We start from the raw sequence: 27,327 nt of genomic DNA, 5'->3' as shown, positions 1-27,327 counted from the left end.
TAGCTCTCTTGTGTCAAGTTAAAAGTGATGGGCAGCTCATGGTTTTTCTTTTTTCTTTTTGTGAGTTGTAATAGAGATTGTCAAACTTATCGTCTGATCTAAAAGTGACAGCTGCAAATGTTTCAGTGTCCATCTTGATGTTGGCAATAGATTTGCTCTTATCTGATTGGTTGTTGCCCAAAAAAAGTTGCCCCATGTATCATCACCTTAACTAATCTAATTTATTTATTTATGTACCTTTGTTTAACCAGGGAAACAAAATCACATTGAGATAAATATCTCTTTTACAAGTTAGCCCTGGCCAAGGCAGCAGCACACATTACAATACAACACACAAGATGCAGGAAAAACAGAAAGAATTAAAATAAGTATAAAATATAGAATACAATACAAAAGAAAATACATAAAACAAGATCAAAAAAATAAAACAAGTGCAAACAGTTTTGCATGTGTGGTATAGTAAATACATAGAATACAATGTATGGTTAAGTAAATACATAAAACAAGATCAAAAGTTAAAAACAAGATCAAAAGTTAAAAACAAGTGCAAACAGTATTGAATGTATGATTTAAGATAAAATTTGAAATCGTTGACAGACATAGAAATAGCAAGTCTGAGTGATTTTTTGAATCTCATTCCACGCAGCTGAGGCACAATAACTAAAAGCAGTTTTACCAAATTCTGTCTTCATTTTGGGGACATTTAAAAGAATGTAGCTACTTGAGCATAGATTATACCCTTGATTGCTAAAAGATAAAAGACTACAGATATACAAAGGAAACTGACCAAGTATCGCCTTATATACAAAGAGGAGCCAATGCTTATGCCGTCTAATATATAATGACGGCCAGCCTACTAGATTATACAGTACACAGTGGTGTGTGTCGTGTTATCCAATAACTGCGTGGAGTCCGACTGTAAAGCGTGAATGTTTATTTCATAGCGTGTCTCTCCCTACTACACACAGGCAGCCTGACTGACCTAACTCTAACTGCCTCACGTTCCAACTCTGACGTCATCATCTCGCGCTCCGTAGTTGTACACAAAACAGTTACAACACATCTTCCCTTTTTAGAATCAATGGGTAGACTACCATTGATTCAGCAGGACCTTAGGGGATTATTCTGCCCCTGTGGCTGGAAGGTCTGCTCCTATCTGAGTCATTCACACTCCCAACAGACACACAGCAATTTAACCTTACTTTGGAACAGGAAATTATAAAATACAATACAAAACATCTTGTACTGTCTATGCTCTTCTAACTCTGAAACTTGGAACATTTACATTCAAACACTGCAATAATAAAAATAGCTCAATCACAATATAAAACACATTTTTGTCTTCCTTTGTGTGTGTGTGTGTGTGTGTGTGTGTGATTGTCTCAGTCTCTGTAAAGTCTGTGATAAGCAGAATCACAAGTTGAACCGGGTCGGTCTTACCACAGCTCTCCCAGACCTGGTTCTGACCGTGGGAGTAGATGGTGGTTCTGGAACATTCTGCTGCGGTGGTGCTGCTGCAGGTCGTTCTGGAACCCCTACTGGAATCTGCTCGGCTGCACCACTGTTGCTTTGCTCTGGTGAAGGCTGCATGGCGATGAGATGGCGACAGTTTCGCCTGATGATCCCATGGGGACCCTCCACCAGATATGAGCAAGGGGTGGTGTGACTTCCGATGACAGCTCCAGACGCTTTTTGGTCTGTGACCCACACGTCCTGCCCAGGAGTGAGGCTGTTGAGGTCCCGTGCACGGTGTCGCAGATTGTAGCGCTGTGCATCTCTCCTCTTCCTCTCCTCCTCCTTCCGAAGAACAGCACCTCCATCAGGAAGAGCAGGCTCCAAAAGTGCAGGCAGAATAGGCACAGTGGTGCGAAGTCTCCTCCCCATGAGAAGTTGCGCTGGGCTATATCCATTTTGCAGTGGAGTAGACCTGTATGCAAGCAAGGCGAGGTACGGATCGTCAGACTTCTTCAGGAGTCCCTTCACGGTCTGTACTGCCCGCTCAGCTTCAGCATTTCCCTGGGGGTATTTTGGACTGCTGGTCACATGGCAAAACCCATAGGACTCAGAAAAGTCAGCAAAGTCGGCTCCTGAGAACTGTGGCCCGTTATCGGTGACCAGTGTCTCACAGATCCCGTGACGTGCAAAAATGGACTTGAGGTGATTGATCACATCTTTGGACGTTGTGTGGGTCAGCAGTGCGATTTCCACATACCTTGGTGCGTAGTCCACCACTAGCAGGTAGGTCTTGCTCTCTAGGACGAACAAATCTGCTCCACACATTTGCCATGGTCGGCCTGGATACGGCGTTGGCATCAGCGGCTCCCTGTGGTTCTGTCTCTCCTGGCAGCATGCCCGGCAGCTCAGAACCACCTCGTTCAGCTGCTGGCTCAGCCCCGGCCATCATACTGACTGTTGCGCCCTCTCTCTGCACTTGACCACACCTTGATGACCTTCGTGCAACTTGACAAGAACATCATTTCTCATCGTTGAGGGGATAACAAGTCTTTGTCCTTTTAACAGTAGACCATCTTGAACTGTGAGGAGAGCGCGTTCAGGCCAGTACAGCTTGAGTGCAGGTTCGTTGGTGCCGTGGGCTGGCCATCCCTCTGTACACAGCTGCATCACACGTGCACACATGCTGTCCCTCTGCAGCTCGCCCCGCAGTTCAGCTAGGTAAACGGTGCTCGCAGGTAGGTTCTCCATCACCATGTCTATGTAGATATTTGTGTCTTCAAACAGCTCTTTTTCAGCCGGTGTCTCTGCTCTCTCGATTGGCGCCCGTGACAGTGTATCTGCCGTCCACAGACTTTTCCCTGCCACATGTGATATGGAGTAGGAATAGCGCATCAGACGCATTCTGAAACGCTGGATCCGAGGAGGTAGGGCATCTAGAGCTTGAGAACCCAGGAGACTCAAGAGAGGCTTATGATCCGTCTCCAGCTGGAAGTGTTTTCCAATCAGGAAGTTGCGGAACCTCTCGCAGGCCCATGTCAGTCCCAATGCCTCCTTTTCCACTTGCGCATATCTCTGTTCGGTTGGAGTGAGAGACCGCGACATGTAGGCTATTGGCCTCCACTCTTCGTCCCACCTTTGTAGTAGCACTCCTCCTAGCCCATATGATGATGCGTCTGCTGAGACCTTGCATTCTCTGTTAGGATCATACATGGCTAGCACGGGTGGCGACGTCAGTGCGTTCTTCAGATCCTGAAAAGCTTTGGCCTGCTCGATGCCCCACATCCAGCAGTTCTTTTTCGACAGGAGATCTCGCAGGGGTTTGTCCCTCTCCGCCAGCTGTGGAATGAACTTGCCCAGCTGGTTCACCATGCCGAGAAAGGATCTTACTTCGCTCACTGTTGTCAGTTCCTGCATCCTCTGTACAGCCTCTGTCTTTCCTGTATCTGGGCGGATACCGCTGGCAGAGACCATGTGGCCTAGAAAGCTCACCTCTGACTTTGACAGGTCACACTTTTCAATGTTCAGGGTGATGCCCGCCTTTTGGATCTTCTCCAGCACGGCATGCAGGCGCTCGTCATGCTCCGCCTGTGTACGCCCCCACACCAGCACATCATCTATGTGGCACACCACGCCCTCAAGCCCTTCTATGACCTCCGTCACCATTCTGTTCTGGAAGTGCTTGGGAGCTGATGCTATGCCAAAAGGAAGCCTCTTGAAGAAAAAGTGTCCGAAGGGTGTGATGAACGTTGTCAGTTTCGCTGAATCATGTGTTAGGGGAATTTGCCAAAACCCCATATTCGCATCCAGCTTACTAAAAATTCTGGCTCCAGCCAGCATTCCCAGTGTCTCCTCCACCGATGGCAGGATAAACTTCTTCCGACGTACTGACTCGTTCAGTTTGGTGAGATCAACGCATATGCGTACAGCACCCGTCTTCTTTGGCACCACCACGATACCAGCGCACCAGTCTGTTGGTTTCTCAATTCTGCATATCACCCCGAGGTCTTCCATGCGGGACAGTTCCTGCTTGACTTTGTCCATCAGTGGCAATGGGATCCTCCTAGGTGTTTTGAGTGAGAATGGTTGAGCCCCTGGTTTCAGCTTTATGGCGTATGGCTGACACAATTCTCCAAGTCCACTGCATAGTCTTGGGTAGGTTTGTTTTAATGTCTCCACATTAACACTGTCAAGACGTGCAACCAGCCCCAGCCTACAGCTTATGGATCTTCCCAGCAAGGCAGTGTGCAGGTTACGTACAACATATACATCCTCCATCTCCGCTTTCCCAACTTTCCTCAGCAGCAGCCTGGCGACGCCCACGACATCCAGTGGACTCCTACCTGGTCCCAGGAGTGGCTTTGTTGCTTTTCTGAGAGTTGGCGGATTGTTCTTGTATATCTCCAGGAACACAGCGTGTGGCAGGACGGTGACATCGGCACCTGTGTCGATTTTAAAAGTCACATAACTGTCATGGATGCCTATGCTGACTGTCCAGGGTTCACCATCTGCCGTGATGCTGCCGAGGAAGATTGCATCGTCCTCCTCTCCTTCAACTTCATGCACAGATTTTGGTGCTCTGCACACGCGGCTGTAGTGACCCTTTTTGCCACATGCATGGCATTTGCTTTCATTTGCAGGATAATCTCGCGCAGGATGAGATGGAGAACTGCCACATTTTGACACTGCGCTGCTTTCCCTTTGCTATACTGGGCACCGTGAGGCTTGTGTACATGCCGAGGTTTGTCTTTAACAGGGTTGCTGGTCTTGAGCATTCTGACCCTATCCACAGACTTAGCATCACTTGCCTGTGCTTTGGTGTCACCCCGCAGTGAAACTTGCTGCTTTTTCACCTCCTCGCTTTGGCGTGCCATTCTAACAGCTTTATCCAACGTAAGTTCTGCGTCCAGCTGCATGCGTTTGGACAGCGCCTTATCTAACAGTCCAACAACGAGTCTGTCTCGGATAAGCTCATCATGAAGCACACCGTAGCTGCAATGTTCTGCTAGCGCATATAATGCAGTAACAAAAGAGTCTACTGGCTCTCCTTCTCTCTGCTTGCGCATGTTGAACTTAGCCCGTTCATAAATTACGTTTTTCTTGACCACAAAGAAACCTTGGAAGCCATCACGTACCCCTTTGTAGGTGCCTTTCTGAGTAGCCGTTAGAGTTAGCCCACGTAAGATGTCATCCGCTTCGTCCCCCATGCAGTATATCAATGTATTAACTTGATTCTCTTCAGAGCTTGCATTAAGATTACTTGCCATGCGGAATCTTTCAAATCTCCGGATCCATTTATCCCACTCTTGCGGCTTTGAAAAGTCGAAGGACTCAGGTGGCTGGATATTAAATGTAGCGCAAGGTCCCGTTGATGCTGCTGTTAGCCGTCGACCACTGCTGCTATCCCCTTCTCCGTCACTCATTTTGCCCTTCTCTTTCTTTCCGTCGCACGTGTAAAATGGTCCTTTTTCCGGGGCTTCTCCCTTACGCTTAACTACAGGACTTCTGACACCATGTCGTGTTATCCAATAACTGCGTGGAGTCCGACTGTAAAGCGTGAATGTTTATTTCATAGCGTGTCTCTCCCTACTACACACAGGCAGCCTGACTGACCTAACTCTAACTGCCTCACGTTCCAACTCTGACGTCATCATCTCGCGCTCCGTAGTTGTACACAAAACAGTTACACCACAGTGTGTAGAGTGATTTTTACGAGATATAAATCTTTACGCGGAATGATAAACAGAATCTAAAGATTGTAAAAGTGCCTTAGTGGTGTTTCTATAAAAAATATCCCCATAATCTAGAACAGGTAAAAACGTAACTTCTACCAACTTTCTTCTGGCAGACTGAGAGAAACAAGCACTATTGTGATAATAAAACCCCAATTTTAATCTTAGCTTGAAAAGCAATTGTTTTACATGGAGTTTAAAAGATAGATCTTCCTCTAACACAAAGCCTAAATATTTGTAGGAGGAGATCAATTCTATGGATCTGCCCTGCAGCGTATAAAGAGTTGGTATAGAAGAAATACACTTCTGGCTCCTTGAAAAGATCATATATTTAGTTTTCTTATCATTTAATACCAATTTCAGTGATAAAAGATTGTGCTGAACCCTTACAAATGCTTCCTGCAGCTTTAAAATGCACCTGTCAATAGAGGGTGCAGAACAATAAATTACAGTATCATCTGCATACAAGTGTATACTTGCATCAGATAAGTTATCACCAAGATTGTTAATATATAATGTAAATAGCAGGGGGCCCAAAATGGACCCCTGTGGCACCCCAGTGTCAACATTAAGCCTGTCAGAAAGTGACCCCTTAATTTGTACCCTCTGGGTCCTGTCATTTAGGTAGTTAGAAATCCAACCTACTGTGGACTCTGAAAGACCAATGCTGTAAAGACTGTAAAAGGATCCTATGATTGACAGTATCAAAGGCTTTAGTCAAATCAATAAACACTGCAGCACAAGATTTTCCACAATCTAACGCACAAATGACATCATTTAAAACTTTCATAGTGGCAGTTACTGTACTATGGTTCTTTCTAAAGCCTGACTGAAACTTGGACAGAATGCATTTACTAACCAGAAAATCCTTTAGTTGTTCACTAACAATAGATTCAAGAATTTTGGCAATAATTGACAGCTTAGATATTGGTCTATAATTATCTAAAATGGTTGGATCGCCACCTTTCAGCAGGGGTACAACCAAAGCAGATTTCCAGACATCTGGGACAACATTCTGTTCTAGTGATAAATTGAAAATATAAGACAGTGGCCCAGCAATAATCTCCGCAGCTAATTAAGAAATAAGGCTCAATTTCATCGGGCCCTGCAGACTTCTTAACATCCAGATTTTTTAGGGCCTTTACAACCTCATTTCTTGTGATGGCTGAAAAGCTAAATATAGGACCATTTCTTCTCAAAGGAGGAGATAAATTTGGTGCATCACTCACAGAAGATTCATTAAAAATTGACCCTGAAGAAATAAAATGCTTATTAAAACTATTTACAATATCAAGCCTATTTGTAATAGACTGTTCATTTAATAAAATGTAATCAGGAAAGTCATTACATAATGTCAAGGGAGAAAGAGACTTTATAGTTTTCCAAAATTTAAGAGGATTATTAATATTTTGTGAAGTTTCATTTAGATAATAATCAGATTTTGATCTGCGTATCAGTGCTGTGCATTTATTTCTCAATGCTCTAAAAGCTACCCAATCCCTTTCTGAGTCCGACTTCCTGGCTGTGGCCCAGGCCAAATTTCTTTCATGAATAAGTTCAGATAATTCATTCGAGAACCATGAATTGTCACGGCCTTTTACTCTGAATTTCTTAACAGGTGCATGCCTGTTCACAATTTTCTGAAACAAGGTGTGGAAATACTGCCAAGCAATGGACACATCAGGTATTAACAATATCCTGTCCCAGTCAGCTAAAAACAGATCGTGCAAAAAGCCTTGCATATCAAACAGCTTAAGGTTCCTCTTTATAACAATCCTAGGTTTTGCTTTGGGAATTTTGCAGTTTCTTATAGCAACTATCGCACAGTGATCACTGACATCATCAGGAAAAACCCCAATATGGGTATACTTTTTTTTTTTTTTTTTTTAAAGATATTTTTTTGGGCTTTTTTTGCACCTTTATTGGATAGGACAGTGTAGAGACAGGAAATGAGCGGGAGAGAGAGACGGGAAGGGATCGGGAAATGACCTCGGGCCGGAATCGAACCCGGGTCGCCCGCATTCATGGTATAGCGCCTTAACCACCTGAGCCACGACGCCCCAATATGGGTATACTTATGGGATTTGTTTGTGAGTATAACATCTAATAAACTGGACTTGCTGGGATTCTTATGATTAAGTCGTGTAGATGATTCAATCAGTTGAGTGAGATTCACAGAGTCACAAAAGGCTTTGAACTGATCTGAATTCGTTGACATCCAGTCCCAATTTAAATCGCCCAATAAAACAAAATCCTTGGTCAGTAAGTCAGTTAGGACAGCCGATAATGAGGATAGAGCATCACTAATAGCTGCAGGTGGTCTATAGCAGCAGACTAGACACAAGTGACAGTCCTTTCCATATTCCAGATCAATAGCCAACAATTCAAACTGTTTAGGAAGAGAAACTGATTTAAGAACAGATGTGTGTAAGTTTGACTTAATATACAATGCAACCCCGCCCCCTTTACTTTTACGATCAGTTCGGAATACGTTATACCCTTCCAAGGCAATATCGTGATTTGATATGGATTTTTTAAGCCACGTCTCGGAGATAACCAAGATATCTGCTTTGGTCGTGTTGGCCCAAATTTGTACTTGGTCCAATTTTGGCAATAAACTGCGAACATTTAAATGCACAATCCCCAGGCCTGACCGACTTGAAAATTCCAGAGGAGTAAGAACAGTTTCAGCAGGGCCAGGATTTGGATTTATTCCGGCCAATAAAAGCAACAACATCACCAGAAATCGTTGCCTTAGATTTTTTAATGGGGGACTACACTGTTTGTTTGGAGAGTACGATACAGACTTGGATGGAAAGGCTATGCTTTCAGGCATAATAGCAAAGATGAATGAGATCTTTGGCACAATATCCAATGTCGTAAGACTAGCCACCCAAGATATAAACAGGGTGTCCGTGTGTTTTGATGGGAGATGCATGTGGAGATGCATCAAGACAATTGCGTTGCCTTCTGAATTCCCTGAAGAGTCCCATAGCCCAAAAATGTGGATAACTGCACAAAAAAACAGTACCTTCATGATGCTCGTGCCGTGATGTTATGGAAGTCGTACAGACACCCCCCTCCTCTCTGCGGAGGAGGAGACAGCAGACAAAGCCAACAGCAGTGCGAGAACGTGGGAAATACGCAGCTGGAGAGTTCAGATGAGGCAGAAAATCACCAACCTTAACTGCAAGTGTCCCGCTGCCACGATAACCCATGGGCCCCAGCAAGCCCAGTATCCAACAACTACGACTTTCCAATCGGTTGTCGTTCGCTTTCCGGAGCGAGTAACCGACTGGTGCTGATGACCTGATGCAGCTCAACAGGCAGACAGCCCACAAGCCCAGGAAAAAAGGTGAAAATCACCAACCTGAGCTGCAGCTGCCCTCACAGTCACGGTAATCCCCGAGCTCCACAAGTTTGTAATCCAGGAAGACCTTCAGGGAACAACAGCGACTTTCCAATCACCGAATTACCGACAAGGAGTACGTGTTGATTAATGTTGGCGGCCCAGTATAGTGCTACAGGTAGCCTTAGATTTTAGCCTTAGCTTCTCCCAACGCAGCAGGTTGCAGGTAACTAAAAGTCTATCAAAGCAGGTATGATTTTATCCACACTTAAAACTTAAAACTTAAAATTGTGATTTTGAGTGTCGCGCAAAATGTAAAAACATATAACATTTAGACAGACGAGACAACAATGCAAACAAATTTAACAGCAGGTCGGACGAGACAAACAGAGTGCTGCCATCTTGGAAAAGTAGTGTAGTCTATGAGTCTGATGTATGTTTTTCTTCACACAGCATGCACCTGATATGATGATCAACATCTTTTTCTTCTCCTGTCTTCACTAAAATACAATTTTTGCACTTGTATTTTTTTTAAAGTAGCATGCTCCAACTGGTTTATGAATCTCTTGGTGCCATGACACACATTACTATAACTGGGCAATTCCATGCAAATGTCAACCTCACCATGCAAAAATAAAGCAACATGTAAAACATCAAAACCACTCCCAGAGATATCACCTAGGCCTGTATTTTACAGATGTGAATAAGTTGAACCAGTTTGTAACCAACCTAATATGTCACTGTCAGTCTTTCTTTCTTATAATGTAAAACCCAAGCTAAAATCAACTTTGATCATGTACAATTCTATATTATTGCCACAAGCCACAGAAATGTATGCTAAAATCCACAAAACAGCAAAACAATAGCCATCCTAAATATTATTTAAGAACTTTGATAGTTTTAGCTGCTATTTAGACTTTTTCAAAGGGTTATGGTGGTTAAATTGCTGATTTTTCTAAACATATGCCATGTCTATTTCAGACGCGTCACATCCATAACGGAATTTCGTCACATCCATAACGCTGACTTTTCCTTCCGAAACTCTGCATGAAATCCAAAATACAGGGAGTGCAGAATTATTAGGCAAGTTGTATTTTTGAGGATTAGTTTTATTATTGAAAAACAACTATGTTCTTGATGAACCCAAAAGACTCATAAATATCAAAGCTGAGTATTTTTGGAAGTTGGAGTAGGGCTTTCTTAGTTTTAGCTATCTTAGGAGGATATCTGTGTGTGCAGGTGACTATAACTGTGCATAATTATTAGGCAACTTAACAAAAAACAAACATATACCCATTTCACTCATTTATTTTCACCAGGGAAACCAATATAACAACTCAACATTCACTAATATACATTGCTGGCATTCAAAAACAAACAAACAAAAAAATCAGTGACTAATATAGCCGCCTTTCTTAACAAGGACACTCAAAAGCCTGCCATCCATGGATTCGGTCAGTGTTTTGATCTGTTTGCGATCAACATTGCGTGCAGCAGCAACCACAGCCTCCCAGACACTGTTCAGAGATGTGTACTGTTTCCCCTCCTTGTAGATCTCACATTTGATCAGGGACCACAGGTTTTCTATGGGGTTCAGATCAGGTGAACAAGGAGGCCACGTCATTAATCTTTCTTCCTTTAGACCCTTTCTGGCCAGCCATGCTGTGGAGTACTTGGATGCGTGTGATGGAGCATTGTCCTGCATGAAAATCATGTTTTTCTTGAAGGATGCTGACTTCTTCCTGTACCACTGCTTGAAGAAGGTGTCTTCCAAAAACTGACAATAGGCCTGGGAGTTGAGCTTGACGCCATCCTCAACCCGAAAAGGTCCCACAAGCTCATCTTTGATGATACCAGCCCATACCAGTACCCCACCTCCACCTTGCTGGCGTCTGAGTCGGACTGGAGCTCTCTGCCCTTTGCTGATCCAGTCACGAGCCCATCCATCTGGCCCATCAAGACTCACTCTCATTTCATCTGTCCATAAGACCTTAGAAAAATCAGTCTTGTGATACTTCTTGGCCCAGTCTTGACGTTTCATCTTGTGTGTCTTGTTCAGTGGTGGTCGTTTTTCAGCCTTTGTTACCTTGGCCGTGTCCCTGAGTATTGCACACCTTGTGCTTTTTGACACTCCAGTGATGTTGCAGCTCTGAAATATGGCAAAACTGGTGGCGAGTGGCATCTTGGCAGCTTCACGCTTGACTTTCCTCAGTTCACGGGCAGTTAGTTTGCGCCTTTTTTTTTCAACGCGCTTCTTGCGACCCTGTTGACTATTTTGAATGAAGCGCTTGATTGTTCGATGGTCACGCTTCAAAAGCTGGGCAATTTTAAGAGTGCTCCATCCCTTTGCAATATATGTCACTATTTTTGACTTTTCTGAGTCCGTCAAATCCCTCTTCTGACCCATTTTGCCAAAGGAAAGGAAGTTGCCTAATAATTTTGCACACCTGATATAGGGTGTTGATGTCATTAGACCACACCCCTTTTCATTACAGAGATGCACATCACCTGGTATGCTTAATTGGTAGGAGGCTTTCAAGCCTATGCAGCTTGGAGTAGGCCAACATGCATAGAGAGGGTAATGTGGTCAACATACTCATTTGCCTAATAATTCTGCACTCCCTGTATTTTAAACAAAGATTTTTTAATATTCACCTTGGACCCCTCTATCAAATGGATATCTCCATTTCGACATTAGGTTTACAATTTCACAGAGTTTGATAAAAATGTACAGTCACCCAAGAAAAGTGATACTTTTTCTGTCACATCCATAACGCATCTTTTATTGGCATTTTCTGGCATGCCCTAGATGTACTATGGGAATTGTTCTTGTTCTATCACTTCTCCAGTATGGTACGGCCTTAAAATGTGCAACACCTGTTTAAATACTGGGAGACAATAAAACATGCACTGGGTCATTTGTTGCCATTTTGAGTTCAAGTGTCGCATCCATAACGCTGGAATTGCTCAACTGCAGCTTGCTCTCATTCCCGAATTGCACCACCTACAGCACTGAGGATCCATTCTGTCTGCTGGTAAGAACAATTTTTATTAGTTAAATAAATTTTATTCATGCCAATCTATATTCTAGATGAACCTGTGTTGGGTACTACTTTTCATTTAGTTAAGAAAGTTTGCCAGCTAACATGACATTAATGCTTTTTGCGATCTGCTGAGCACAGCATCTACGCTGAGCTCCCTGACTTGCAGTGTATCTGCAGTACAGGAAGCAGTGCTGGATCAACACCAGAAAGATAGTGAAGGACCTCAGACATCTAGGCAATGAACTTTTCCGTCTGTTGCAGTCACAGAAGTGCTTCCAGTCCCTGAAGATCAACACAGAGAATGAAGAGAAGCTTCTTCCCACACGTTATTTGGGCCCTCAACCAGGACACCTAGAACTACACTTTGGATTTGTTTGCACATCACTAACACACCCTACATTGCCGTTAATATATATGTATTACCCTATATTTGTTAATATCCATCCATTATCTGTAGCCGCTTATCCTGTGCAGGGTCGCAGGCAAGCTGGAGCCTATCCCAGCTGACTACGGGCGAAAGGCGGGGTTCACCCTGGACAAGTCGCCAGGTCATTGCAGGGCTGACATATAGAAACAAACAACCATTCACACTCACATTCACACCTACGGTCAATTTAGAGTCACCAGTTATCCTAACCTGCATGTCTTTGGACTGTGGGGGAAACCAGAGCACCCAGAGGAAACCCACGCGGACACGGGGAGAACATGCAAACTCCGCACAGAACGGCCCCTGTCGGCCACTGGGCTTGAACCCAGAAACTTCTTGCTGTGAGGTGACAGCGCTAACCACTACACCACTGTGCCACCCTTTTTGTAAATATTTGCTAGCTATTTCAGTTCAATTACCTCAGCCTGATGCTGCACAGCATTGTATTGCACATACGGTACAGCTGCACATATCTGCATTTTATTCCACATACAGTATATTCCATACATTTTCTGCCATCTATGTTTTTTTTTTTTATATTATAGTTTTAGGGCGGCACAGTGGTGCAGTGATTTATCACTGTCGCCTCACAACAAGAAGGTTCAGGATTTAACCTCAAACCCGGCTGGAGCCGTTCTGTGTGGAGTTTGCTTGTAATCCCTGTGCCTGCGTGGGTTTCCTCTGGGTGCTCTGGTTTCCTCCAACAGTCCAAAGACACGTGGATTTGGCCAACTGACTACTCTAAATTGCCCATAGATGTAAATGAGTGTGAATCAATGTTTGTCTCGCTGTGTGTTATCCCTGTGATAGATTAGTGACCTGCTCAAGGTGTACGTCTCCTCTCGAGATGGGCTCCAGCTTCCCACGTAACCCTAACAGACAAGTGCTACAGATAATCGATGGATATTATAGTTTTAGATTTTTCTTTTTGCGACTTGTATGCAAGTAAATTCTGTTTTTATGTCACTGAACAGTCGTTAAAAAGCATTTCACTGCACGTCGTACTGCGTATGGTTACATGTGTGAGTAATATAACTTAAATTTGAATGTGAACCATCCTACAGAGACTTGTGTTGAGGAATGCGTGCACACCTCAGACAAACTGCGTAACCTGAATGAACATGTTTTACCTGTTGTCTGTTTTGTTACTGAAACAAAAGGAACCTTTAGGCCGCCACCTTAATGTTTGCATCTTAAAATATCAGTTTTCCATATTTCACTGAGACCTAAGGTACATACTGAATAATATAATATGTTATACAGTAATATTACATCCTGTCTAAAGTAGAGGACTAACGTTAAGTGGAATTCTGTCTGCTTAATGTAATAGAGCAGCAGATTGCCTCAATGATGGCACAAAATCTTGATAACACACAGCATATTGCCACTTCCAAACTCCCCCCCCCCCCCCCCCCCCCCCACGCACCACCACCATCGCCAGTTGAGCATAACATTGTAATATAAAGTGCAGCACATCGAATTGCTTTTGTGTTATATTTTGGCACAAATACAATTTCATATCCTGGATCATGAAATGAGAACTTCTGTTATAAAATGCCTGTAAGTAACAACACAATGTCCATTAGCCCAGCAGGTGAATGTTGCTGAAATTCATGTCTTGAATTCAGTTCTGGATTTCGTTTTTATAAATCTGCTTTGTGGTCTGAATGTGGGTATATTGCATTCCATAAAGGAACTGAAATCATTATGTCACACAAAGCACACTGGCTTACAAGCCAAATAATCCTGAGTATATCCTGAATATATGGTACACAAAAGTCTAAAATTGATGAATTAACCATGTCTGGAGTCTGATGATCTGTCTTATGCCAAAGCTAAAAGAAACACGTGAACAAACTGCGAAGCATTTTGGAGGGAGACTGAGTACAAGCCTTTCAGAATCGTTGTGGTGTTTATGCTACTGTCTTCCTTGAGATTTTCCCTAAAGACTGCTAACAGACTCAAACACCAGTTTCACTCATGGTGATATACAGTACAACACACCATTTAGCAGTAGCCACAACCACACACACACACACACACCAACTGTAGATTTTGTGGATTTAGTATCAAAGTTCACCTCCGTTTCTCCCACAACCAGCAAAATCCCACATGATGATACCAGATAAGTCTAATCATAAGTATACTGTTTATTTAAAACATACACAGCAAATTCCCCAGTGTTGAATTAACACCCAGAGTGTTGATTTAACACCCTACTGTGTTTATGTGTCCAATTGGATACAAATGAACTCTGAAAGTGTTAATTCAACATTGGGGAATTTGCTGTGTACAGTCACTGCCCTGTTAAAATACACAAACGCCCTGTAAAATAAACATTTCTCACAGTTGCGTGTCTTGAACAATTGGAGAACCAACGTACCGTAGCACTCCACTAACAAAAATCACTCTCATGAGAAACCTAAATATTAATATTTTAATTGCTCTAATTCTCCAGGAACTCTGTCAGTAATAATATCAAAATTGATAATGGAACACAACTTTTATATATATATATATTTGTTTTTTTTTTTTTTTTTTTTACAGCCCTCCAGTGTTGGGCAACCAAATAGCCACAAATAAATCCCTCATGGCAATGGTCAAATCCCACACCAACACCTCAAGCAGATCAAGTCAGAATGCTGGCTCAGCTTGACCAAATACCTTTCAAGGCACCAGGACCACAAGCAGGGGCGCCGCTAGAAATCTTGGGCCCTATGAAAGATTACAATTTAGGGCCCCCCGGTAAAATTTTCAAGCTCAAGCAACTGTATTTGAAGTCTGTTTTTGGCTGGCACTTCTACTTTACTATGCATGTGATCAGCTACCTAGCAAGTTTAGGTGATACAATTATTTGGTATATGAACATTTTAAATGCAGAACTGTCAGAATTAGACTGAATAGACTGTTGCCTTAAAATGAAAATTCCATGATATATATTATGGAAGATATATATATATATATATATATATATATATATATATATATATATTTTTTTTTTTTTTTTTATTAGCAACTATTATGATATATATTATGGAAGATATATATATATATATATATATATATATATATATATATATATATATATATATTTTTAGCAACTATTATTAGGCTACTCAGTAGCTTATGGAGTTCATTCAATCCAAATGTTTGTGTTGAGAGAAATTGCATGCATCACTGTATCAGTATGGATTTATAACATTCTGTATGCACATTATGGAGACTCCAGAGCCCTCCAGCAAACATCATCAATAATCAGGATTACAAAATATATTCCTTTATTTCCTCCATTTATTGACTATGTGATCAAATGTATGCCTTGATGAATAACTACACTAGTTTTTTGATACAATTACATAGTGCACTGCAAGAAATCCAGTGTTTTTGGTTTCTTTTAGGCATCGCACATTTATTAGAAAACACAGCAAATGTTCAAATATTCAAGTTAAATACTTAGCAACAGTATCAATAAATCCACACATGAACAATAGCAATGATATATATGACCACAGCTAATGTGCAAAATATTAAAGTTAAATACTTAACAATATCAACAAATCCACACATGAACAGTGGCAAAACACCTAGACTTAATTATACAATAAAGAGACCTATGAAAAAAGGTGATTTTTTTTTCACACACAGTGTGATATCCGGACTTCATAATTCATCACACCTGCTCCTGCTTAGCAACTTCTGGAATGTTCACCTCTGTTGCGCACATAGAAAAACTGCCAGTTGCTGCGCTAACAGCTCTGCGCATGCACGGAGCGACACATTTCACGTGTCCCGCGCCCAGAATCAGACTGTACCATTAGTAAAAAGGGTGGAGGGGTGAAATGACAATATCATAAATAATTCAAGGAAAATGTTATAGCAAATCATAACCATGTATAATTTGCATATTATAATAGATGAAATGAAATATTTTATTTCAAAAACCTATACAAGGCAATACTATTAAAATAATATTAATATCCCTCACAGGCCCCCCTGTTAGTGTCAGGCCCTTAGAATCGTCCTAACTTTCCCCCCCTGGCGGCGCCCCTGACCACAAGTATCAAGTTTAATTTCTGTCCTGGTGCCCAAGTTATAGAATGAATCTTCCCTTGGATGTCTGAACAACTTTACACGCTTCCTGTCTTTAAATATAGACTGAAGACCATGACCATAAACACAGCAAACATTACTCATGAACATTAAAAACAAGAATTACTGTACTTCTTAGTCCATTAGCACTAAATCCTGTTATTTGGCAGCCCTTTATCTTATTTGTACTTTTTATTTTTAGGAGCAGGAGTAGGGCTGGTCTGCACTGGCATATGGACATGGTTTTCAAGTCATGTTAAAAAAGAAAGAAAAAAAAACAACTCTGTCAAATGCTGTAAAAGTAAGCATATATAACCCTATATGTATATATTTTTTTAATTTAAATAAAGATAATCCTAACTATAGGGGATTGAATATGTTTTAACAAAAGCCTTTATGCTGCAACCAATTTTCTCATCATAGCTGCATAAAAACAGCAAAAAATGACTTCATTGAACATGCAGCGCAAATCTGATTTATTCATTTATTTCATTTAAGAGATGTTTATTACACCAGCTGTACATTTGATTGTTCACTTGGATTTGTCATAAATTACTGAATTGCAATGATCAGCTCGATATACACGACTATACAAACTGTACTATACAATATTAAACTATATTTCAGACCTTTTCTTTTTGTTCTTATACTAGTGTTCTGCATAAAGCTACCCAGGTTACTAACAAAAAATGGTCAGTGGAAGAAATGACATGAGAAAATCTCTTTAAATCCAAGATAATCACAATAATTGTTATATTTATGTGTATCAAGCATTCACCAAACCTGTCATTTATTAATATTACAGAACACACCAGAGAGAATAACTGAAAGCACAACTTCAGCGTCTCAAATGTGTAATATTAAAACAGCATTTACAATCATCTAGATATGTTTCACATGCTACTAGAATAATCATTAAGCCTATCTGGAGGGGTGGACCAGGAGCTATTAATAGACATATCCGAATTTATACTGTACAGTTTGTCACATGTAGCATAGGTCTACTATTAATAACAAGAAAAACAGATTAACAAACCTTGCAGCATCTTGAACAAAGTCAGAAAGGTGCAGTGGACAGATTTTCAGCGTTTGTTTTCGTTTCGACAATCAAGTTCACCTTCGATTTGACACATCACTCGACTCATGTGACTCAGCAGACCCGCCTACCCTCTTCTTTTATTTTTATTCCATTACTCATATTCGGCTACATTTCTCATCACTTACTTTCTGAAATATTATCATAAGCCCTTCAAGCCTTTTATTCTCATTATTTCGCACTCAAATGGCTTTCAACTGTTATTTCTCAGCTACTGAATCATCTAATCGGCTCTTCAGATCTCTGAGTCGACTCCTTGTCCGGATGAGCTCACGTTCACCTAAAAAGCCGACTCAAAGAGCCGATTCAAAGAGCCGACTCATGACTCATTCTTAAACGACACATCAACTCAACTCCACTTACTGTAACTCGCCAGGATTAAAATAGTGTATTTTATTCGATTCAATAAATAATTCAGAGTCGGCTTTTGATTCCCAAAGCCTAATAGGGAATCGACTCTTTTTGGGATCCATTCGCAACTATATTGAAGACAGTAAAAGTGTTGCATTAATTTTTCATGCCTATATGAGTAAATTATGAATAAATCTATTTGCACATTTGTCTACTGCTTTGTGAGTCAAGGAATTCTCATCTAATAAAAATCAGTAATGTATTCTCAGGCATATTTCATGAATTCCTCTTCATACAGAGATGCATACAGTAGTATTAGAGCTATATTTTGTTAAACAGTTCAGTTACATGCACATAGTTACAATCATTCATGACATTTTAGCCTTAGTGTGTGAAATACTGCAGATTAGAGGCAGAAAGACTTCATAAGCCCTTTATATACACCTGCAATCAAATACTTGCATATTATCATTCTCTTGTCTTTGATTTGCCCTTTACTTTTTAATGTACATTAAATTTAACCATCGCTGTAAAGCTAAGAACACTGATGGATAGTGTGTACAAGAAATTATTATGTTATTATATTAGAATTGTTTAATGAGTGCACACTACTTGTCAAAAATAGTCCCCTACTTATTCAGAAACATTTTGACTGGATCAGTTTAGACTGTAGCTAACTGACAGAAATCAATTCAGTGTATTGTTGTAATGTTTATGGTAATATTAGGTTGGGGTGTGGGTACAATGTGAGTTGGCCATTTCCATATGTAACTGAAAATGCTAGCTGATATCAATACTGCTACAATAAGAAAAATGAAAATTATACAGATGGTGAATAGCAAGCGACTACATGGTCTTTGTGAGCTGGTTGTTCCAAGCTGTTGGGAAAAAAGACATCGAGACACAAGAGTTATAAATGAATTATATATGCTTATAGCTTTGTAAAAAAATGAAAATGTAATGATGACAGTTTCTGGATAATTGGTAAATAAATGCTGTTGTCTGTGTCTACCTGGGTATTGGGTGAACCTCCAAGAGAGATCAGATGATCAGTGACGGCTTTCAGTGCCTCATCATTGCGAAGGGATCTGAGCAGCCCCAGGTCTTCATAACAGAGCAAGTCCACAGCAAACACATCATCCCTGTTTATGATCAGGTTGCTCTGTGAAGTAACATGATTCTCATCAAATGTGAAGTGGAGCACCATGAGAACAACAGGCCGACCAGCTGGGAGAATGAGAGATAAACAGGACATCATTGTGTTAATAAAGGACACCATGGATGAAGGACTGTTTATCTCAAAAAGAAAGAGGAATGGGCCAATGTTCAAAGGCAACTATAATCAATTTTCTATATATTTCAGTTTTCAGGTTTCTATTTTTACTCTATTCCAATTTCCTTTTTCATTTTTAAATTATAAAACTAATATTTGTCTTCTACAGTGTACTGCTGTAGTGAGTACAGATAATGAGTTTAAGGGAAGTACACCATCTAAGCACCAAATTACAATGTGTTTCAAAATTAAAAATATCATTGTACACTGTACTATCATAATTAATAGTATGTTAGATTTTATATCACTGATGGAGACTAGGAGACCATGCTGGCTGTACTGGTATTTTATTTTGGCATTTATATGTCAGCAACAGAAAATCCATGAGTTGTCTCTGCCACTGTAAATAGGCTTTTTCTGCCTATAAAATACTTTCACACCTCAGTTTTAAGAAATCATACATATATTTTTACCAAAAAGCCATGAAAATGTTTGTATTTACTTTTTACAATCCCAGTTCCAAAAAGGTTGGGACACTGGGTAAAATGTAAATAAAAATAGAATGCAATGATTTGCAAATCTCATAAACCCATATATTTTTCACAATAGAACATAGACAACATATCAAATGTTTAAACTGAGAAAATGTACCATTTGAAGAAAAAAGATAATTTTGAGTTTGATGGCAGCAACACATCTCTAAAAAGTTGGAACAGGGCCATGTTTACCACTGTGTAGCATCCTCTCCTCTTTTAACAACAGTCCGTAAATGTCTGGGAACTGAGGAGACCAATTGCTGGAGTTTTGGGAGAGGAATGTTGTCTCATTCTTGCCTGATATAGGATTCTAGCTGGTTAACAGTCCTGGGTCTTCTCTGTTGTTTTTTTCATTTCATGATGTGCCAAATGTTTTCAATTGGTGAAAGGTCTGGACTGCAGGCAAGCCAGTTTAGCACCCATACTCTTCTCCTATGAAGCCATGCTGTTGTAATAGATACAGTATGCAGTTTAGCATTGTCTTGCTGTAATATGCAAGGCCTTCTCGGAAAAAGACGTCATCTGGATGGGAGCATATGTTGCTCTAAAACCTATGGATACCTTTCAGCATTGATGGTGCCTTTCCAGATGTGCAAGCTAGCTCATGCCATAGGCACTAATGCACCCCCATACAATCAGATATGCAGGCTTTTGAACTGAGCGCTGATAACAAGGCGGATGATCCCTCTCCTCTTTAGTCTGGAGGATGCGGCGTCTGTGGTTTCCAAAAAAAAAGTAAAATTTCGATTTGTCTGACCAAAGAAGAGTTTTCCACTTTGCCTTTGTCCATTTTAAATGAGCTTTGGCCCAGTGAAGATGGCGGCGTTTCTGGATCATGTTCACATATGGCTTCCTCTTTGCATGATAGAGCTTGAACCTGCATTTGTGGATGGCACAGCGAACTATGTTCACAGATAATGATTTCTGGAAGTGTTCCTGAACCCATGCAGTGATTTCCATGACAGAGTCATGCCTGCTTTTAATGCATTACTGTCTGAGGGCCTAAAGATCATGGCATCCAATTGATTTTTGACCTTGTCCCTTGTGCACAGAGATTTCTCCAGATTCTCTGAATCTTTTGAATATATTATGTACTGTAGATGATGAGATATTCAAAGTCTTTACAATTTTACATTGAGGAATATTATTCTGAAATTGTTCCACAATTTGTAGACACAGTTTTCTGCAGATTGGTGAACCTCTGTCCATCTTTGCGTCTGAGAGACTCTGCCTCTCTAAGATACTCTTTTTATACCCGATAATGCTACTGACCTGTTGCCAATTAACCTAATTAATTGCAAAATGTTCCTCCAGCTGTTTCTTTTTAATACCACTTCCTTTTCCAGCCTTTTGTTGCCCTCGTCCCAACGTTTTTGAGACATGTCGCTGCCATCAAATTCAAAATGAGCTAATATATTGCATGAATTAGCAAAATGTCTCAGTTTAAACATTTGATATGTTGTCTGTGTTCTATTGTGAATAAAAGATGGGTTTATGAGATTTGCAAATCATTGCATTCTGTTTTTATTTACATTTTACACAGTGTCCCAACTTTTTGGAAATGGGGTTGTAATTGATGGTTAACGGTCATTCAGCCTAAAGATGTCTTAAACCTTGCTGACTACTGTAAGTGTGTTTTCCTTACAGAGATAATATTATTGAATAGCTATGTGCTGTAGTGAAGCAGACATAAATCAGCATATAATCATGTACCAGCTGGTAAAATGTCCATGATGTTCCTGCACAGCAGTGGGAATGAAATCTTTAAATGAAATGTTCTCTATTTTCTTTTTTTTTCACTTTAAAATGCTAGTTTACCTTTATTGGTTGAGATACATACAAAATGGAAACATATTTCATTTCAGAAAAGTCTGTAGCTTTCAGAACTATATATCATAGAAAATATTAAATTTCACCATGTGAAGGCTTTTCCCAGGCCACCACACATATAATCTTGTACAGTAGTAAGTGATTTTGAACATAGCTATATTTAACTAAAAGATTACTCCTTACTTGGAATCTTCTTAAGAGCAGCTTCAATGTCTGTTCCTGCCCGAGACACAATTGGGACAAAAGCAATGATGACATCAGAGTTGTGTTCTGCATTCGCTTGAGTCAGTTGAAGACGTTGCCTCAGCCGCCTTAAAATCTCTTGATGGATATTCATAGTGTTCCCAAGTACCAGTTGGAAGAACGCCAGTTTTTTTGATGCTGGAGAAAAAAACAACACACAGCTGAAGTACAACTTTCTGTACAACAGTGAACTGAAAGTTAGCTGAAAGTAAAGTCTACAGTGAAGCTCAAACAAACCTTTTCTCCTGAATAGATTTTAAACTTTATATTAATTGCTGTGTAGACAGACAGAAATATGAGGGAAAACAATAAATGTCATTAAAAACATAATAAATCGTACACTACCTAGCCAAAAAAAAAAATCACCATTTTGATTTAAATAAGCAAATAATTAAGAGCTTTTGATTGGATAATTACTGCAGGGATTAATGTGTTTCAGTTGGCAACAATATGTTTAACTCTATCTTTCGATTATGTTCATTATGTCTTATATTAAATATAGTTAGTTTTTTTTTCTTTTTTATCAGACATCTATACAGACAGCTATAACAGATCACTGCAAAAGGGAAAATCATATTATGGACTGGGGGAATGCCAGAGTCATCTGCACAGAAGATAACAAACATCAGCGCTGGATCAGGGAGGCCATGGAGAGCCGTAAGCGAAGCCCGAGGACCATCAACCGGGATGAGGGAGCATACATGCTCTCCCATACCTGGAGTGCCATCTTGCAGGGGACGAACAGACAGTATAAGGCGTGACCGACCTGTCAAACCAGACAGGAAGGCCACGCCTTCAGAAACATCAGCTGATAAAAGATGCGTCACCAATTAACATCCGGTGACACTCTGAGGAAGACGACAGTCGCACGTCGAAACATGTCAGGTAAACAAACCCAAAAACTAGATGTCTGATAAAAAAGAAAAAAAAAACTAACTATGTTTAACTCTAACTGATGCAGTGAGTAGCTTCTCATTCCTTAAACACACATGTCAGAAGACATATCCAGTGCTCATGGAAAAGATGTTACTGCCTTTCAGAAGGTCAAATTATTGGCCTGCATCAAGCAAAGAAAACAGCTAAGGAGATTGCTGAAATGACTGAAATTGGGTTGAGAACTGTCCAACGCATTACTAAAACCTGAAAAATAGTGGTGAACCATCAACTTTGTGGAAAAAAAATGTGGTTGGAAAAAGATCTGATCATGACTGACCATGATCAGAGATTACTTAAATGCTTAGTGAAGTCAAATCATAAAAAAACCTGATAGTAGAACTCACAGCTATGTTTATTAGTGAAATTAAGATCATTTCCGCACTCACAATGTGATGAAAACTCACACGATTAGGACTAAACCGCTGTGTGGCCATAAGAACATCACTTGTTAGTGAGACTAATCAGAAGAAAAGGCTGTAATTTGCTAGGAAGCATAAAGATTGGACTCTGGAGCAATGGAAAAAGGTTATTTGGTCTGATGAGTCCAGATTTACCCTGTTCCAGCGCAATGGGTGTGTCAGGGTAAGAAGAGAAGCACATGAAGCGATGCATCCATCATACATAGTGTCCACTGTACAAGACTCTGGAGGCAGTGTTATGATCTGGGATTGATTCAGTTGGTCAGGTCGAGGCTCAGCAACGTTATGGGACAATAAAATGAAGGCAACTGATGGCCTGAATGTACTGCATGACCAGGTTATCATCACATCAATGGATTTTTGCTTTCCTGATGGCACGGGCAAAAAATTAGGGCTCAGATTGTGAAAGAGTGTTTCAGGGAATCGTTTTCACACCACAGAATTAACCACTACAGAATCACAACCTTCATCCCATTGAAATTCTTTGAGATGCCGGAGAAGACTTTACAAACTGGTTTGACTCTCCCTTCATCAATACAAGATCTCAGCAAAAAATTAATGCAACTCTGGATAGAAATAAATAACATTGCATAAGGTTTTTAAAACAATGCCACAGCGAAGGTGTAACATAATCAAAGCTAAATGCAATCCAGCAAAACATTAGAGTGTGCAACTTTTTTTTTTTTTTGCCCAGGCACTGTACATAATACTGTTAATCAGAAATAATCAAAGTTTTGTCTGTAAGCCATGAGGTCTGAGAAAATCAAGGGTGTAGAGCTCCAGAGAATTAGGAGTGAATGGAAAGCTCCTGAAACACACCCAAAAGACTCGCACATACCTCAGTTGTGAGTGTGTGTCTGCTTTAAAAAAGTACTAATGATTATTAATAACAGAATAATTATAATAGCAGGGTGGCACGGTGGTGTAGTGGTTAGCGCTGTCGCCTCACAGCAAGAAGGTCCTGGGTTCGAGCCCCGTGGCCGGCGAGGGCCTTTCTGTGTGGAGTTTGCATGTTCTCCCCGTGTCCGCGTGGGTTTCCTCCGGGTGCTCCGGTTTCCCCCACAGTCCAAAGACATGCAGGTTAGGTTAACTGGTGACTCTAAATTGACCGTAGGTGTGAATGTGAGTGTGAATGGTTGTCTGTGTCTATGTGTCAGCCCTGTGATGACCTGGCGACTTGTCCAGGGTGTACCCCGCCTTTCGCCCGTAGTCAGCTGGGATAGGCTCCAGCTTACCTGCGACCCTGTAGAACGAGATAAAGCGGCTAGAGATGATGAGATGAGATTATAATAGCAGACATTCAAACGGCATTATAAGGGCACAACAACACAACTGGACGTCCACGTCCAGCATGACACTGAAAATTTGTCTAATTATCCAAATCGTGACTCCTTTGAATGCTTTTTTAAGAAATGGTATTTTTAAAGCTCCTTAATCATCACCACTGATGGGTGATCACCTTTTTGATGACTCAGTGATGTTTTGTGTACTATGTGAAACACAGGGTGCTGAGCAGAGTTTGTATGTTCTCCCCGTGTCTGCATGGGGTTCCTCCGGGTGCTCCAGTTTTCTCAGAGAGAACAAAGACATGCAGATTCATTCAACTGGCTACCCTAACTTGGTGTGGATGTTTGTATCTGTGTTCACCCTGTGATAGATTAGTGGCCAGCTCAGGGTGTACCTCTCCTCTCAAGATGGGCTCCAGCTTCCCTGTGACCCTGACAGATAAGTGCTGTAGATAATGGATGAATATTATAGTTTTAGATTTTTCTTTTTTGACTTGCATGCAAGTAAATTCTGGTTTATATAAATTCTGGTTTTATGTCACTGGATAATCATGAAAAGCATTTCACTGCACGTCATACTGCGTATGGTTCTGTGTGTGCGTTAACGCTAATTCACACTAATTCATGCTAATTGTGGCTGTATGCATTTGTGTTGAGGAATGCGTGCACACGTCAGACAAACTGTGTAACCTGCATGAACATGTTTTACCTGTTGTCTGTTTTTTCTGAAAAGAAGGAACAGACAACATTCCTTGTCCCTAAGGAATGTTTGAGACCTAAGGTACGTACTGAATAATATAATAAGTTATATAGTAATATTATATTCTGTCTAAAGTAGAGGACTAACATTAAGTAGAATTTTGTTGGCTAAATGTAATAGAGCGGCAGATTGCCTCAATGATGACACAACATCCTGATAACACGCAGCATATTGCCGCTTCTAAAACCCCTCCCCCTTTCATCACAATGTTGAGCACAACACTGTAATATAATATGCATCACATCATAATATATTTGTATATAATCAGAATGCCAATATGTTATGTTTAACATTTATTTGAATATTATAAATGGTCATGATTGGTCCAAGGAAAAGTGGTCCAAAAGTGGTCCAAGGAAAAACAACTGGGGAACTGGTGACAGGGTCATGGGTGTCGAATGCTCATTGATTCACATGGGGCACGAAGGGTCGCCCATATGGTCCAATCTCACTGAAGAGCTACTGTAGCACAAACTGCTGAAAAAGTTAATCCTGACACCTTTCTGTTTTGGCCAGTATTAACTTTTTCAGCAGTTTGTGCTACAGGAACTCTTCTGTGGGATTGGACCATATGAGCTAGTCTTCATGCCCCATTTGAATCAATGAGCCTTTGACACCCATGACTCTATCTCCAGTTCACCGGTTGTCCTTTGGATCCTTGGACCACTTTTGGTAGGTACTAACCAGTGCATACTGGGAACACCCCACAAGATGTGCCATTTTATTGATGCTCAGACCCAGTCATCTAGCCATTACAGTTTGGCCCTTGTGAAAGTCACTCAGATCCTTAAGCTTGCCCATTTTTCCTGCTTCCAACACATCAACTTCAGGAACTGACTGTTCTCTTGCTACCTAATATATCCCACCGCTTGACAGGTGCCATTGTAATGAGATACTCAATGTTATTCACTTCTTCACCTGTCAGTGGTTTTGATGTTATGACTGATCTGTGTATGTCTCTTCAGTATAATAGTAATGATAAGGCTCGGAAACAGACTGATTTGCAAATTGTTTCCCTGTTCATATTTCCCACTCATAACGTATAACTAAACCTACCTCGAGTGCATCTGAATGTTAGAGAAACATTTTTCTCAGTTTCATAGCAGGAAGTGTTTTTTGTCCTTCTTGTTTCTTTCTAACACGTTACACAGCTGTAATAATAACACACCACACTATCTAAAAGACAAGCCCTATTTTACTTAAAGCCAGTCATGAGAATCTAGTGAAGGAAATATCCTTAATATAATTCATATAAGATATGAAATTCTTGCAACAGGCTGCAGGTTAAAACCACATCCTGAAAACAACAAAATCTAAGATAAAGGACATGCCTGCAGTCTGATCTCTTCTGCAGCAAAAATGCCAAAAATATAAAAGGTGTAGCCAATTATAATAATATAAAATTACTGACAAACCTTGAACCATTTTGAAGGGAGCTGGATCACAAGAGACCAAACTTGCAGCAGCTTTTCAGTGCCTCTGACTGAGGTGAATCCAACATCAGCTTTGGTTTCTTGTTTTGTTTTTGTTTTTTTCTTTGCACATCAGCAAAAGCCACGACTTGATGGGGGTGGCATAGCACATGAACATCAAGCTGCAATCATGTAATTAGTAAACACTGAAATAATCGAATGCATAATAATAATAATAATAATAATAATAATAATAATAATAATGTAATTTTATACTTATGTGAAGAGAGGTGTATTCATTTCATAATTGTAAAGTGTGTAAAATAGTGTATGTGTATGAAGTAACAGTTGTGTAAATTAATCCACATTACAGATTACACAACTGCTGATTACTGAATAAAAACACGACATTAAATTGCTCTCATACACAGATGAATCCCTTTAAATGAACACAACTCTTTAAAATTCTGTTTAAGAGTTATTTTTGTGCTTGATCTTTAAAGTGGAATGCATACACACCTCTCACTGTTCAGTGTTACAACATGAACATGTTTTACCTGTTCTCTGTTTTATGAAAAAGCAATCTTTAGGC

At 40.5% G+C, this 27,327-nt stretch overlaps 1 protein-coding gene across 3 annotated transcripts in view; it reads right to left on the bottom strand.

Moving 5' to 3' along the window:
• LOC132874759 (uncharacterized) overlaps nt 1–27,081 on the bottom strand; it is a 53,568-nt gene extending 26,487 nt beyond the window's left edge. For 2 of the 3 annotated variants that reach the window (XM_060911154.1, XM_060911153.1), the window contains exons 1-5: nt 27,012–27,081; nt 26,739–26,917; nt 21,863–22,060; nt 19,053–19,267; nt 17,630–18,918 (exon numbers count right to left, since the gene is read on the bottom strand). In XM_060911154.1, coding sequence (XP_060767137.1) covers nt 17,630–17,639 — 10 coding nt within the window. In that variant the 5' untranslated portion in view covers nt 17,640–18,918; nt 19,053–19,267; nt 21,863–22,060; nt 26,739–26,917; nt 27,012–27,081. The remainder of the gene's footprint in view (nt 1–17,629; nt 18,919–19,052; nt 19,268–21,862; nt 22,061–26,738; nt 26,918–27,011) is intronic. The other variant, XM_060911155.1, reaches the window with a different exon arrangement.
• Between the last annotated feature and the right edge of the window lie 246 nt (nt 27,082–27,327).

This window comes from Neoarius graeffei, chromosome 27, assembly GCF_027579695.1.
Source record: "Neoarius graeffei isolate fNeoGra1 chromosome 27, fNeoGra1.pri, whole genome shotgun sequence".
Classification (NCBI taxonomy): domain Eukaryota; kingdom Metazoa; phylum Chordata; class Actinopteri; order Siluriformes; family Ariidae; genus Neoarius; species Neoarius graeffei.
The sequence above is the reverse complement of the archived record's forward strand: the minus strand, read 5'-3'. Positions and strand labels throughout refer to the sequence as shown.